The following is a 15,907-nucleotide window of genomic DNA, read 5'->3' as shown; positions in this document are numbered from 1 at the left end:
CAACTCTAAAAAAACATAAAATTGCAATAAGACTTTACATGTACAATGAAAAGTAAAGTATCCACTGAATTTAGTAAAACAGCATCACATTGGAAAAAATACAGTCATTAAAATTAGATCTTACATTTTTCTGGGGACAGAGAAACGGAAGAAAATGAGATTAAAAGTAAAACGAACAAACAAACAAACAAAACAAAACAAAAAAAACCACTACCAAAAACAGGGTGAGACAATCATTTATTTATTGGACAGGGCAAGGTCATTTAAAGAGAGGAAACATATCCAAAAGAATGTGTTTAGCTTGGTGTTACAGGCATCGATGCTCACAACAAACAACACTACTCAATACATCATGGAAACAGGCCACATACAACCAGGGGGATGCTGTCATGCCACTCAAAAATAAGCCACAATGCTTAGAAAACAATCATTAGGGAGTTACAGAGCATCACAGTCTCTAATTCACCAATCTGCATTTTCTGCAGCTGGCCCACTAGGCCGTAGCATTTGGCTGGTTCCCTGGTCATTACGTCTTCCTATATTCTAGAGAGCCTTCAACAGTACACACTTCTGAATGTCACTGAAATCACAGTCAACTGCAGGCTTCACTAGCTCGCATGACTACATTTTTGGCTACCTTAGTACTGCCTCATAGTAGTATAAATAGAATTCTGAACTTAATCCATTTAGCACTGTTATGAAGCACCCAAATCACCCAAATCCTTTGGTACCTACTTTTAAAAGACAGCATAAATTCATTGGAGGAAATTAAAGAAAAAATTTGGGAAGCTCACCTGATCAGAGGTATACAAGCTCCTAGCAAAATTAGACACAACTGAAGACTGCTATGTCAATTATTTGCCACGTTATTTGGCATCATACTTAGCAGGACTTTCCTGACTGGGCAATCCATATCAATATCCATTCTAGAGACTAGACAAAAATACTATAAGTAGTAACATATCATGAATGCTTGGTTCTGAGAAAAAACTATTCAGCAGACTGAGAAACCTGTTAGGTATGTGACCCTCCCTCCTTACATCTACTGATTTTTACAAACCACTTCCTTTTACAGCAATCAGTTCTCAAGAGGAGTTCTCACTCTACATAGAACAAAACCGTATTTGGGAAGCCAGTCATGAAAGCCCAGATACTGCAGGAATCCATTCATATTAAATGACCAGAATAGACACATCTACAGAGACAGAAAGTAGATTAGTGGCTGGGAGGCACTGGGGGAAAAAGACAGGTAACTGCTAAAGGACACAGGGTTTCTTTCTGGGCTGATGGCAATGTTCTCAAATTCACTGTGATCATGGTTGCACAACATCATGAATATATTACACCACTGAATTGTACCCTTTAAATGGGTGAATGGTAAGGTATGTGAATTATATCTCAGTAAAGTTATTATTAAAACATATTAGGAAAGGAAGACAGGCCCCCAAAGAGAAGAAAATAAGACGCTCTTGCAAATCAAGTCATACCTGAGGAAACGGTACACAGGCCTGATGTAAGGAGCTTGTTTCTCATACACTGTTCTGATTTAAATACAACCACTTTAACCCCTGACTTCACATTTTAAACTCATTTCTAAATTATTTTAGGTTTTCAACAGATTTCTAACTTTGTTCTCCTTAGAGAGCAGAGTCAGTGTTCCACAGACAGATTGGGTTGGCAAAACAAAATTAAACAATGAATAAAGACCCAATGACAAAATAATCTTGTACTTCAGGCTGTGTTACCAGGCAGAAGAGAAGAGCTGAGGTTCATTACTAATGGAAAAAAATGTCTTCAAGGATAAGGACATCTCATGACTCTTGCCTAAAGCACATTTCCTTTTCAAATCTGCATAGTTATTCCCTTTATACCTACACAATTCAACAAAAGCAATGTTTCCATACCTGTATGATTCAACAAAAGCAATGTTTTCTACGAAGAAATGTAGAAATGTTAAGCTTCCTGAAGATCAAAGAGCTAGCCAAATTCCCCTAAAACTGAAATTACCGTTTCTAAAAAAATTCTTCTCTGTACCCTCATCCTCACCTTCAGCAACATACAATGAAGATGGAAAACAAATCAGAAGCTATGAAACAATTTCTTCAATGACCTTAATTTTTTTAAAGACATGAGTTCCAAATATTTAGAACACATTTGGCCCAATTCCATTGAAGCCTACCTTCAACAAGAAGGTTTCCTATATTTTTACTAATTCATTAGTTTAGTATGCAACAAAATAACAGAGATTTTGAATAAGTTAAACTGGCTAATGACAAATAATCAGTTTTCCTCAATGACTACTATTCTTCTACACAGGCAGGATAATTAATTCATGGATGTTCTTTTTGGTCTATCTTCAACTATTCTTACACTACATAATCAATTTGGGACATTTTTTACCAATAAATGAAGAGAACACAAGTAGCTTTACAGCAAGCTGAGTTTGTTAAGTATACTTGTTATGACAAAGGATTTCTGACACAAAAATTGCTCGCTGCACACAGAACCCCAGAGAAGTGATGAAATAAGACTGATGTTAGGAGGTATATGGGAGCGGGGTAGGGTGAGAAGTAATGGATAAATTAAAAACTGGCAAGTATCTGCTGAAGCAGAGCCACTTTTTAGGGGGCATAAGAAAAACTGATAAGTCACCATTTTAGTCTCTTTAGAGAAGTCCATTTGTTGTTAAGAACTTAAGACCATTTTACTATCATTCATGCTGCAAAATGCAGTAGTCACACTATCTCCAAAAGGATCCTAAAAACTGTAGTGCAAAAGAAAAGAAATCTAAGAAAATAAATAATTACAAAACCATCATTTTTCAAAGAAATGTGTTCAGAACAGTGACTTTTACAAAACAAGTGAATTTTAGATGAAAAAAGAATTCTCTCTATGAAAGATCAAAGACTCATTTCACAGATAACTTATATTGCATTCATGACTTGATTAACAGTGTATAAACAAGGGTCATAGACTTTTTTAATTAGGTCTGAAAGATCAATATAAATACTGACGGGGGGGGAGTGTTTTGTACCCCAAACTCCAATATTCCAGCTCTGTGTCCTGTCCTATTCTGTTATTATAATTTGTAAAAATCTTAACGACGCAGTGATTCAAGTTTTCGTAACTTCAATGATGTGTTAGAGGACAATGCATCTTGGTTTGAAGAATTTGTTGTATCCGAAGGCCGGAACAGTACTCGACCACGATGATTAAATACATAAAATGATGGGTGATTCCTTAATGTGTCAAATGTCCTTAAAAGAAAAAAAGCATCAATTTTAGATAAACCTTTATAAAAGCCTATTTGAAAATAAGCAGGCTTCTAATAAATTATGAATTTGCTATGGGTTATAGTCTTAACTAAGTTTAAATCCATAAAATCAGACTATAATTGGTAAACATACTGTATCTCACTTTCTTCCTGTACAAGGAAAATAAGAAACCCGGAAATGCAACATAAAACCCTGAAATTTTTTAATTCAGGCATTCCTTCCAAGATGCCTATGAAAACACAAATAATTGCTCAACTTTAATCACCTCTATAAATCTAACTCTAGCCCATGCCAAATAGTCCTTAAAAAATAGTACATAGATTATAACTTTGATTATTCTCACCTGGCCCTCACTATTCAAGCCATCTGATCATTGTACAGATCTGCCTTCCAAGAATCAAGTACAACGAAAAATTCCTTTTCGCCCTTCTGTACCTGCTGTTGTCCAAACTCGTATATTTTGCTACCACCTACTAAATTCATGTATTTTGCTACCACCTACTTAATGCCATTCTGTTTTACTTCTTTCTTTCTAGGCCCCTTGCCTGTGATTCTTGGTAGACTCTTTGTAAGAACTGTAGTGGGTAGTGATAGTGGAGTATCCTTTCATCTTTCCAGTGAGATATAGGCAGTCTAAGAAAAGTTCACAAACACCTAAGCGTATGGCTTTTGGTATTGGTTTGTTTTTAAATATTAATTTCCTGGAAGGAAAGAGAACTTTCCTTTTGATAAAAATTCAAATCTCGAAGTCAGCCCACCTAAAAATCCAAGCATACCCCAACATAAAATGGGAAGCCAGAGATATGACTATTTAAAATGTAAATTAAAAAGTAAAAGTAAAAAGGGGATGAATTTCCTCTAACACATAAATGTTTATTGCGAATTCTTCTAAGGAAATACTGTGTTAAAATTTCTAGGATCAAGAAGATGGGTAAAGTCCAGAGACGGAATTGAATAAAGCCAAGGGATGATTTTATGCAAGTCAGAAATACGGAAAAGAAAAGCAAGCAAAGCTCATGAAAATAGCTTAGAAGTAGTATAGGAGAAAAAAAGAAAGCAGAATAACAAATATACTTTAGTCCAAGGATAGAAAAGAGCCTAAGAGCAGAGTTTATGTCACAGGCTAGGTTCAAGTGATAGAGGAAACAGAAAACCTCGTAATCTTCCAAAGATTAAGCTGGGTCAGGAGGATAAGAAGAGGAAAAGGGAAGGAAGGGAAGGGAGGGAAGGGAGGGAAGGGAGGGAGGAAGGAGAGGGGGAAGCAAGGCGGGTGGGGAAGAAAGAAGGAAAAAATTCCTGAGGGAATATCTTCCTATATATCTATTTCCATCCACCTATCTATCCAACCAGCCAACAAGTAAGTTTAAACAACCATAACATAACATCTTATTCTAATGTCAATAATCTGTCATTCAACTTCCATTTTTCCTGTCATATCAAACACTGCCTCAATTTTTTACCTCATTACTCATACAAACTGAATAATCGAAATGTAAAAACAAAACCGACTTTTATGTACCATAAAAAACATAGATTTTAAATCATGTAAATGAAGCAAAACCCCCATGAAATTAAATGCCTATGAAAAGGAAAAGACTTACTTATTTTTTAGTTCTGAAGTGGCATCCATGTCTTTAAACTCCCCTGCAATATGAACTATACCATAACAGGTAACTGCAAAGGCCAGAAGTGTCTGAAGAACTATCTGTGAGTATAAAGATTGAAATTACTAAACAACATACAAATATTATTATAAAAATTTACAATTTTCTCTCCATCTCTTTCTAGCCTCTTAACAGGTATTTCTTCTAGGTCCTATCAAGGAGTCTCACTTTAAATGATTTGGACTCAGACAAAACAGTATCTTCTATAAGTTCTGTGAATCGGCTGCAAAAATACTTCTGGGTTTTGCGCAAATAGCAAAAACAGGTACCAAGCCATTCAGAACTCAGTTATCAACTATTACCAGCTTCTAAGAGCAACTATGAATGTCTTAATGTATTATTGTTAAATATCACAGAGTATAAAAAGAACACCCCTTAGCCACCACCTAGCTTAAGAAATAGAACATTACCAGTACCTTTCAAGGCCCAGGTATCCCCCTCCAATTATATCCTTCACCCTCCCTCCCAGTTAACTATTGTCCCCAATTGTTTATTAATCCGTTCCTTGCTTTTATTTATAATTTTACCAGCTCTGTATGTACCTCTAAAACATACACTGCTTACTTTTTCCCATTTGAGCTTTTTTTGGTGAGATTCCTCCCGGTTGAAATACATAGTTGTAGTCCATTCATTTTCATTGTATTTCATTACACGAAAATCCCACAATTTGTACATTCTACTGTTGATGGCTATGTGGGCTGTTTCCTGCCTGTGACTTTTACAACATCAGGATGGATATCTTTGTGTATGTCTCCTGGCACATGGGAGTGCAACCACTGGCGTAGAGTATACACAAATTCAACTTTATTAGGTAATACGAAACTGCTTTCCAAAGAGGTTCTGCAAGCAAAAACTTGCAATGTTTGATATTAACCAACATGGGATTACAGGCATATTTTATTTTCTTGATTGTGATTTTCCATATTTTTCAAATTTTCCCATTTGTAAACAGAAGAAAGTTATTTTAAACAGATATAAATGAGTGTGTATATGTGTGTGTGCATGTGTGTGTGCACGCATCTACCACAAAACAAAGGTGATGGGAGAATGAGTTAATAGCCACATCTACCATGTCTTTAATATGACAATTAAAGTCAAAATTAGCCACAAGCTATTACTCTTTCTAAACTAAAATCTAATGTCATCTGTTATACTGGTTTACATCCCCACCACCAGTGTACCAAGACCCATTTCATACAATGCAATCATAGGCATCATTAACAAGAATGTGATAAATCTATGAGTTGTCATGAAAATATGTCAAGATAAATTGTTAAGTAATAAAAAGCTAGTTATGAAAGTATACATATATGCACATAACTTTTTTAAAAGAAACACTCTGTGTTTTGATTACATAAAACTATACATACACAAACAAAGATAATGTTGTTTATGCATAGAAGAAAACTAAACTACTGATATACTACAAACTGTTCAGAGTAGAGGTAGAATTGTGAGCAATGGGGTCAGTTTTACTTTTGACACTTACTGGTTGATTCTATTACAAAGAACTTACTACTTTTGTTCTTTAAAATCTAATAAAGATTTAAAAAGGGGGGGAGGGGAAATTCCCTGGCAGTCCAGTGGCTAGGACTCCATGCTTCCACTGCAGGGGGCTCGGGTTCAATCCCTGGTCGGGGAACTAAGATCCCGCCAGCCACACGGCGCAGGCAAAAAAACAAAACAAAAATCCAATAAAGATAAAAAACTGTGAGTGAAGTTCACATATTATTTCAGCTTTAAAAAAAAGCACTTCCTATTTTTCTTTAGTTTTACCACCTATGTATCTGTCCCTAAACAATGTTTTGTTAGTTTTACTTGTTTTTAAACTTTATGTATAAAAGGAATTTTCTTAAAAAAAAATAAAGTCAAATAATCAACTTAAGTCCATCTCAGACTACAGACAGAGCAACTTCTAGAAAGACTACTATAAACTAAATTCTAGGGAATTCCCTGGCTGTCCAGTAGTTAGGACTCCACACTTCAACTGCAGGGGGGCCCGGGTTTCGACCCCTGGTCAGGGAACTGAGATCCTGCAAACTAAGATCCTGCAAGCTGCACGGCGTAGCCAAAAAAATAAACTAAGTTCTAGAAACCAAACAGAAGTCTTTTGTTTCCAAATCTTTGGGTTTTATAATGAGTGACAAAAAGTAGATAACAGATATGCTATTTCACGTCTGGAAAATTAAGAGAATAAAAAACCAAAACATTTTAAAAATATATTTTAAGCTATGTGGCTGATTTTTAAAATATATATACATATATATTTTTTACTGAAGTATAGTTGATTTACAATATTGTGTTAGTTTCAGGTACATGGCAAAGTGATTCGGTTATATATATTTTAATGGAATATAAATGACCAACTTACATCTATTGGCAGTGATTCATCTTCTTTTTCTGTTAATCGCATATAAGAACGATCTATAAACCAGAAGTATACCATTAAAGAAATTGTAGCCCATTTTTCTTAAAATGCAAGCAAATCTATATACCAAAGAAGCAACTGACATGTGCTACAAAAAGTAATGCTAATCCCGGATTCCTCAAAAACCTCTATCTTCTAAGGCAGTCAGTCTGATCTTGAACTATCTTATTCCCATCATGACCTGCTTTGTCACCTTATAAAACAGGATAAGAGTGAAAAGTGAGCAAATATGAGGAAGAAATACCTAAACATAATTTTTCTTTCATTACTACAGGAAAACTAGAATTCTCTGAAATTCTTTCACTAACTGGTCAAAGAAATCACAATTATTTAAAAATTAAGTCTACAGAAAATCTCAACTCTGAAATAGCACCACCATCACATAATATGGACAAAGTAATATTGTTATGGAAATGTTTTTCCTGAGACAATATGCTGGGGGGTGTTGGAATAGGAGAAATTCTTGGACATCAATTGCTGCTTCTGTGATTTAATTATAATTCTGCTACTGCCTTAGCCTCAGGAGGCAGCAAGGTATGAAGGAAAAGGATCAGGATTTGGAAGCTGAAAAGCCTAGATCATAATACCAGCTCTTCAATTTATCGTAATCTCATTCAATGTAAGACACCTTCGTGGATTGTAACATGTATCTCAATTTCAGTGTTAAAATGTAGGAGTGGGAGGTGGAATGTGCCTGAGAATCAAAAAAATACAGTATCTATCTTTTCACTGCCTAAATTTCTGCAACTGTAAATTGGGAATAATATGAGGATCAAATGAGACACAGGATAGGAGCTCTGTCATAACAAAGTTCGTCACGGCAAAGACCAGCATGTCACAGCACCCCAGGGTGCTACCTGCTGCCACAATCTGACAGGACACAATTAGCCTCAAAGGTAAATATTGGTCTCTTTCCAACATGAGGACTATAAAGAGGTCCCACTGCAGTGACAAATGCCACAAGGCATGTCCACCTCACATAAAAACACAAAATCCTAATTCTAGAGGAATCTTGCACAATCCCTACTTAATAACATGCTTAAAACCTCAAATTATTGTGAGTGAGCATGCATTGACTCTTAAAAGAGAATGTTTAGAGACATTTCTGAAGTTTTATCTCACAGGTTTCATCATAAGGACAGGTGTAAAAGAAAAATCAAACCAATACCCAAATAGGTTTTGGCTAACTTCCTACTTGAAGTTACCTGTGGAATTCCCAGCTACCTTTCTTCTTTGCATGAAGCCTAATCTGACTCTAACTCCAGCTTTAGCAGGGCATCTCCTCATCCGTAAAACGAAGGGGTTGGACTTCAGTCATCTATCTCCTTGCTCTAGGACAGTAAGATTTTACAGCTGAAGTCTATTGTAGAAAATGACGCAGTACCACTGTATCCTAATCTCCTCTAGGGCAGCTATTCTAAAATGAATGTACATACAAATCACCTGGGGATCTTATTAAAAAGCAGATTCGGATTCCATAGATCTGGGGTGGGGGGGTCTGAACTTCTGCATTTCTGACCAGCTCCCAGATGATTTCCAAGATGTTGGTCTAAAGACCACATTTGATCAGCCAGACTCTAGGTACCTTTCTTAACCCCTTCCCCCCACCTCCTGAAAAATGACTACTCCCATCTCCCTGTATTTTACATACTTTTAGCATAGCATCTATATCACTTTATGGTGATTGTTGCTTGACTCACTTGTTTCTCCACTTGACTTTGAACTCCCTCAGGACATCACTGCACCTTCTAGCACCTAAGCATAGCGCACTTTCACCCAATTACTCAAGACTGAATTTTACCAAGCAGTGTAGCACACAGGCTCTAGAATCAAACTGCTTGTCTTTGAAGCCCAGCCCCACCATTTATCATCTCTGTAATTTTGCACAGGTTTCCTAGCAGTATGTCTCAATTTCTTCATCTTTCAAAGACGATAATAACAATAATATCTACCTCCCAGGGTTATTGGTAGTATTGAATTACATAATACATGTAAAATGCTTAGTTCAGTGCCTGGCACATGGTAAGCACTTAATAAATGTTAGCTATTATTATTGTTTTCATTCAAGATTGGAGTTTTGGAGAAACTGTCACAGAAACAGGAGCCTGAGGAAACATGACAACTAAATGTAATATGATACCCTGGATTGATTCCTGGAATAGAAAGAAGACACTAATGGGAAAACTGGTGAAATCCAAATAAAAGCTAGACTTTACTTAATAGTAGTATACCAATGTCAGTTTCCTAGTTGTTACATTATAACATAGTAATGTAAGGTGTTACCAATGGAGGAAGCTGAGTGAGGGGTATACAGTAACTCTCCGTACTATCTTCGCAATGTTTCTGTAAATCTAAAATTTCAAAATAAATTAAAAAGATAAATAAAGCTGAATTTCTGCCAGACAAATGTTGTCATAATACCTGTATATAAAAAGTAATTTTAATAATTGGATCATTTTAATTATGTATAATAAATAGAACAAAAGGTTTTATCTTGAAAACAATTGGAGCTTTGAGGAATTCACATTTCATTTTCTACTTTATTCCTGAAGATGGAAAGTAATGTAGCAAATAAAGGAATAAAGTTCAATTCTGAATTTCTTTCCTTCATTCAACAAATTTATTGAGTAACTAGTTGGGAACATTGTGCTGGGCACTGACATTACAGCAATGAACAAAATATACATTGCCCCTGCCCTTATGGGCTCTATAGGTTAGGAAAGAGCTCAGCAAACTTTTCCTGTAAAGGGCCAGATAATAAATATTTTAGCCTTTGCAGGCCTTACTATCTCCACTGTAACTACTCAACTTTGCCCTTAGAAAGCAGCCAGACAATACCTAAACGAATGGGCGTGGCCGTGTGCCAATAAAACTTCACTGATGGACACTGAAACTTGGATTTTATATAATTGTCATGGATCATAAAATTATATTCTTTTGCTTTCTTCACCCAACAAATTAAAAATCTAAAAACATTCTTAGCTCACGGCAAAAACAGGAGGGAGGCTGCATTTGGCCCACATGCCAGACTTTGCTAACTCCTGGTCTCGGAGAGAAGGTAGACCTCAAAACAGATCAGCTGTCTCACTGCACTGCATCCTCTGCTAGACTCCAAGTTTCCTCTTGACAATACAATTGTATATGTGTGATAAAGCACTTTTGTTTTATTTCATTTAAACTTCCCAATCACTCTCTGACATAGAAAGTGCAAGAATTAAAATCCACCTCAATGAAGCCTCAGAGAAGGGACGTGATGTGCTCAAGGTCACAGATATAGCAGTAAACCAAGTTTTTAAGAACCAGCCCCCCAGTGCGGTGCTCTTTGCCCCGCATCACAGTGCCTCCCTGAGGCAAATGGTCACTTAACTTATCAGTCCGCCTGGACAGCCCAGGAGTGCCCAAGACATTGTCCACCTAGTTGTCATGGGACCATGAGCATCCGAGGTCCTCGATCTGACACTTTGCCAGCCCCACGCTGGATCTGACATCACTTGTCCCGGATTCCCGGATACATCCCCTCTCTGCCCACCCTGCAGCCCACCGGTCCCGTACTGAGCCCTCTCCCCAACACCCCCTTCCAACCCTGCTGCAACCCCAGGTGCCCCACTCTTTTCAAACTCAGACTCCAAGCCTTCCACTGGGGAGCCCCGCACTGCTTCCTACAGCCACCCCAAACTCTAAGGTCTCAAATGACCGTCCCCGGGACACGCGGTCCTACACTCCCTCAAGGGTGCACCCACACGCCGCCCCCGGAGTCCTGCACGGAAGCGGTGCCGTCCCTCAGGCACTTACGCTGCGCAGCGGAAAAGGCCGCGTGGGCTAAGGCAAAGAGGCCGATGCCCACCAGCCCCTTCCACAGCGACGGCGCCATGACTCCGAAGGAGTAGCAGCCCAACAAAAGAAGCGAAGGGCGGCGGAAATGTTCCTTCCTCCACCGGCGGGTGTCCGCGCAGCGCAGAGAGATGACGTCAGTGAACCCCTGGGCGCGAAGCGCCTGAGAGGTGGGAAAACCAAAGAGCCGTGAGAAAGCGGAAACGGGGATGCCGGGAAGAAGAGGAAGCGACACGGAAAAAAGTCCGCGAGTACCGAGGGGCCGGGCCTGCGCCGCGCTGCCGCTTTGCGAGGGGCGGAGCTGAGTGGACGGCGTAAAAGAAGAGGCGCAAGCGGATCAATGGGGAAGTGGAGTGGAAGGGCTCCAGCAAATGAGCGCGGGCCGCGGGGCAGGGGGCGGGGCCTGTGGAGAGTTCCGGGCGGGGCAGAGGGACACTGGGCACTGCAGGCGGTGGTTAAAGGCGGTCAGTGCTGGCTCCCTACCCCTGGTCTGGGAATTTTTGTTTGTTTTGCTTTTCCCTAAAGCTGTGCCCTTTGTTTTCTGTGGACCTTTCCTGTACTTCAGACTACTGGGAACCGCAGAAGGAGGCAAGGGTGTGAAAGCGAGGGGGCGGGTGGGGTGTAGAGGAAAACCACCTGGCATTTGGAGCCGCAAACACGTCGCACGCGGGGGACACTCAGTAAAAGTTAGTTCCCTTCTCCTTGCCTTCAAAAGGTCTATGAGAAAGATTCGCGCCCAAAAGGATGTAGCGCGGCGGGAGTGTTTCATCACAAAGAGAACCAGTTTACATTAGGGAGAAATGAAAGTAGAGGAATAGTGATGCTAACAACAAAGGCCCATCCATCTTCTCTCTCTGATCAGAATAAAATATACTCTCCTTTCTCGATTTTTTTCTTTGTCTTCATCCCTTACACTATAGACATTTTACATTGACCTCTTTCCACTCTATTCTCCTTTGGCCAACTCACCTATTCATTCCCACTGCTTTCAGCCATCGTCAATATTAGTGATTCCAAGTCGACATCTCTATCTCAAATGTCTTTCCTGCACTCCAGACCTGCATTTCCAACTCCCTGCTGATCATTTATTTCTATCCTGTGGCCCTTAACACTTACTATGGCCAAAACAGAATTCACCCCTTTTTCCAAACTCCACCAACTCCTCCAGTGCCTCCTGACTGTTTGTCACAATGTTGTAAACTGCATATCACAAGGTAAATGCAAAGTGTGACCACCATCCCATCCTTTGCCCTTAGCCCTGTCAGAATTCTACGTTTTAGCTGCATCAATTTGCTCACTCTTACTGGCTACTAGACGCCTATCCTGTCCACCCTTTTAAATTTGCATTCTTTCCATTCCTGATCCCCCTCACCTGCTCTATTTTTATATCACCTTCTAACATACTCTATAATTTACCTATTTATTATGTTTGTTGTGTTATTATTGTTTACCAGCTCTCTTCCTCCAGGAATGTAAGTTCCAAGAGGACAGAGATTTCTGTCTATACTTAGAACGTTGCCTGTCACATGGTAGGCATTCAATGTTTGCTGAATGAATGAATGAATTATGGGAAAGAAGTGGAGAGGGATGTATCCTCCTTTGAAAGAATCTCTATAGAGAGTCCGTCCATTATTTTTGAAGTGGATTCAAAAATCCCTGTGGACTTGTACACACCCTTAGATTTTGGTAGCACTTTGATTGATGATAAGCATTTTCCGATATACTTGAGCCTCCTCAAAGCTGAAAAAGTTGAGAAAATAAAGAAGGCATCCAAGAGTCATCAGATTTCCTCAACTTTACCTATATAGTTTTTGTCCTGGATCCCATTTTCCAAACCTTTAATTATAGTCATTATTTTTCTCTAGGCCCTCTCCAATTTCTTCACCTCTAAGCCGAGAGTTGACACGGTAATTGATCAATGTCAAGTACAGTATATTGTATTCCTTACAAATGTAGCCCTATTTATAGACCTCACAATCAGGAAGAACCAGGAAATAATCTCACTGCACTTAACAGGAAAGTGCTTCCTTCTCCACCGCTGGGAGGTGGCAAGGTTGAAAACATAGGTGATCAAAAAAAAAATCTTAAAACTTTGTTTTGGCTTTGATAATAGTCAAATTGAAATTAGTTTTTTCAGGTACCCTATTAAATTACTTCTGTTAATTTATCTGAAGCAGAAAATGATTAGGAGGTTTCTTAAAGGAGCTGAGATCTGGTGACTTTCTTTTAAAAAGATGAGGTTATAGAAAAAAGAGAGAGCCAGTAAGGAATCTGGTATTTGTATAAACCACCAATACATTATCCTAGTCTTCAGGGAAGTGACCTATGTCCAGGCCTTGAATTTTGTTTTCTCCATTACACTCTTAAAATGCATTCCCCACTCTCTTCTTTTGAATCTGTTACCTACATACTGAGTGCAAGCTACCTAGTTTTACATTTTCTAGAAATAAATGGTTAACTCATATTCATGAGGTGGGATTTTGTCTCATATATAGATTCCACCCTGAAAGGAAGCCAAGATATTCATAGTCACAATTACTAAGGAATTTACTAAGTCACAGTTACTAAGTACCTTGGGTCCACTCATGCAGTGTTCTCTACGTTAGGGTTAATCCCAAAGATGCAAATTACAGCTAATGGCAGCAGTGTTTTCACGAGCTCTTAGAACAAAAGTCAAACCTCATGAGAAAGAGCATTTAAATTCCTGGGTGACCCAAGAAGTGCCTTTAGTTTTCCCAAAGAAACAGCCGTCGTCCACATGCACAGTGGATAAATGATGTGGATGTTATTAAAGGTGGGGATAACCATCTCTAAAGCGTTTCCTATGGAGATGGAGAGGTTGTTTATGAAGGCTCATCACTGTTTCCCCAGGATAGTTGGTTGCATAGAGAAAGCACTGCAATCCCAGAATTGTCTTCAAGTTAATTAACTTTGTTACATGCCACCCAACTGGAGGAGTAACTTCATACACCACATCCATGTACCCATTTCCCACGCAGATTCTCCCTCTACCTAGCACACTCTGTCCTTTCCTACTTAGTTCAAAAACCCACCTTCCCTAGAAATACATTCCTGACTACTATAGGTATCTATAGGAGCCATATATATATTGTAAATGCTAAACCTTTCTTCAAGCTATTTATTACAACCCCCCTGGATCACAAATTCTAGAGGTTTACTACTATATAAACTAGTGTTTTATATATATATATATATATTATATATATATATATTATATATATATTATATATATATATTATTCTTTACAAAAGTAATGTCTGCTCAGTCTAAGAAATTCAAACAACAAAGCAATGTGTCTTCCTCTTAAAACATTAAGTGGTGTGTTGGTATTTTGAGTTTTGAATCTTAGTAAAAAGACTGGTTACTTGATTCATATATTTAAGATTATTTTGCTGGAAGGTTTATACTACTGTGGTTAAGAGCATATGCTCAAGAATCAGATTGGGTTTATTTTTTTATTTTATTATTTATTTTTTTCTTCCAGTTTTATTGAGATTTAACTGACATACGGCACTGTATAAGTTTAAGGTGTACAGCATAATGATTTGACTTCCATACATCATGAAATGATGACCACAATAAGTTTAGTGAACATCCATCATCTCATATAGACTCAAAATTAAAGAAATAGAAAAAAATTTTTTTCTTATGATTAGAACTCTTAGGATACTCTCAACAGCTTTCATATATAGCACACAGCAGTGTTAATTATATTTATCATGTTGTACATTACATCCCTAGTATGTATTTATCTTTTATAACTGAAAGTTTGTACCTTTTGACTGCCTCCATCCAATTCCCCCTCCCCCTAGCCCCCATCTCTGGTAACCACAAATCTGATCTCTTTTTCTATGACTTTGTTTGTTTGTTTTGAAGTATAAATGACCTACAACACTATGGTAGTTCCTGTTACACAACATAGTGATTTGGCATTTCTATAAATTTCAAAATGATCACCATAAGTCTAGTTATGATGTCACCATTCAAAGATTTTACATAGTTGCTGACTAGATTCCCCACACTGTACATTTCATATACGTGACTCATTTATTTTTGCAACTGGAAGTTTGTACCTCTTAATCTATATATGTGATTATTTTAGGCTTCTGATCTCTTAAGTTCAAACACATTTTAACAACCCTGCATTTTTACTTCCCTCCCCCCATATTTACTGTTTTGATATCATATTTTACATCTTTTGGTTTTCTGTATCCCTTAACTAATTATTGCGAATATAGATAATTTTATAACTTTTGTCTTTCAACCTTCCTAGCTTTGGTTGATTTACTACTTTAATGCGTTTTTGCCTTTACCAATGAGATTTTTCCTTTCATAATTTTCATGTTTCTAGTTGTGGCCTTTTCTTTTCCACCTCAAGAAGTTCCTTTAGCATTTGTTGTAAAGCTGGTTTAGTGGTGCTGAACACTTTTTTTTTTTAAGAGGTTTGAGAGATGACAATTATGTATTTATTTTTTTTGGTTGCCTTGGGTCTTCGTTGCTGCACGTGGGCTTTCTCTAGTTGCGGCGAGCGGGGGCTACTCTTCGTTGTAGTGCACTGGCTTCTTATTGTGATGGCTTCTCTTGTTGCGGAGCACGGGCTCTAGGCGTGAGGGCTTCAGTAGTTGTGGCACGCAGGCTCAGTAGTTGTGGCTCACGGGCTCTAGAGTGCAGGCTCAGTAGTTACGGCG

General features: G+C 38.2%; 1 protein-coding gene across 1 annotated transcript; it reads right to left on the bottom strand.

Moving 5' to 3' along the window:
- Positions 1-220: 220 nt before the first annotated feature.
- MMGT1 (membrane magnesium transporter 1) lies at positions 221-11,402 on the bottom strand. The gene is made up of 4 exons (XM_081222046.1): positions 11,160-11,402; positions 7,311-7,363; positions 4,877-4,980; positions 221-3,257 (listed from the first exon to the last, which is right to left on the bottom strand). Exons 1-4 carry the CDS (start codon positions 11,236-11,238, stop codon positions 3,098-3,100), a joined length of 396 nt encoding a protein of 131 aa, XP_081078172.1. The 5' UTR covers positions 11,239-11,402; the 3' UTR covers positions 221-3,097.
- Between the last annotated feature and the right edge of the window lie 4,505 nt (positions 11,403-15,907).

Source organism: Mesoplodon bidens (genome assembly GCF_964165515.1).
Source record: "Mesoplodon bidens genome assembly, chromosome: X".
In the NCBI taxonomy this organism is placed as follows: domain Eukaryota; kingdom Metazoa; phylum Chordata; class Mammalia; order Artiodactyla; family Ziphiidae; genus Mesoplodon; species Mesoplodon bidens.
This window is presented reverse-complemented; position numbering and strand designations above follow the sequence as displayed.

Excerpts from the sequence above, each read along its gene's own strand:
- MMGT1 (XM_081222046.1), bottom strand. The coding sequence starts at position 11,238 with ATGGCGCCGTCGCTGTGGAAGGGGCTGGTGGGCATCGGCCTCTTTGCC. Across the intron at positions 7,364-11,159 it reads GGCCTTTTCCGCTGCGCAGC|ATCGTTCTTATATGCGATTA; the intron begins GTAAGTGCCTGA and ends TCTGGTTTATAG. Across the intron at positions 4,981-7,310 it reads ATGAATCACTGCCAATAGAT|ATAGTTCTTCAGACACTTCT; the intron begins GTAAGTTGGTCA and ends TTATACTCACAG.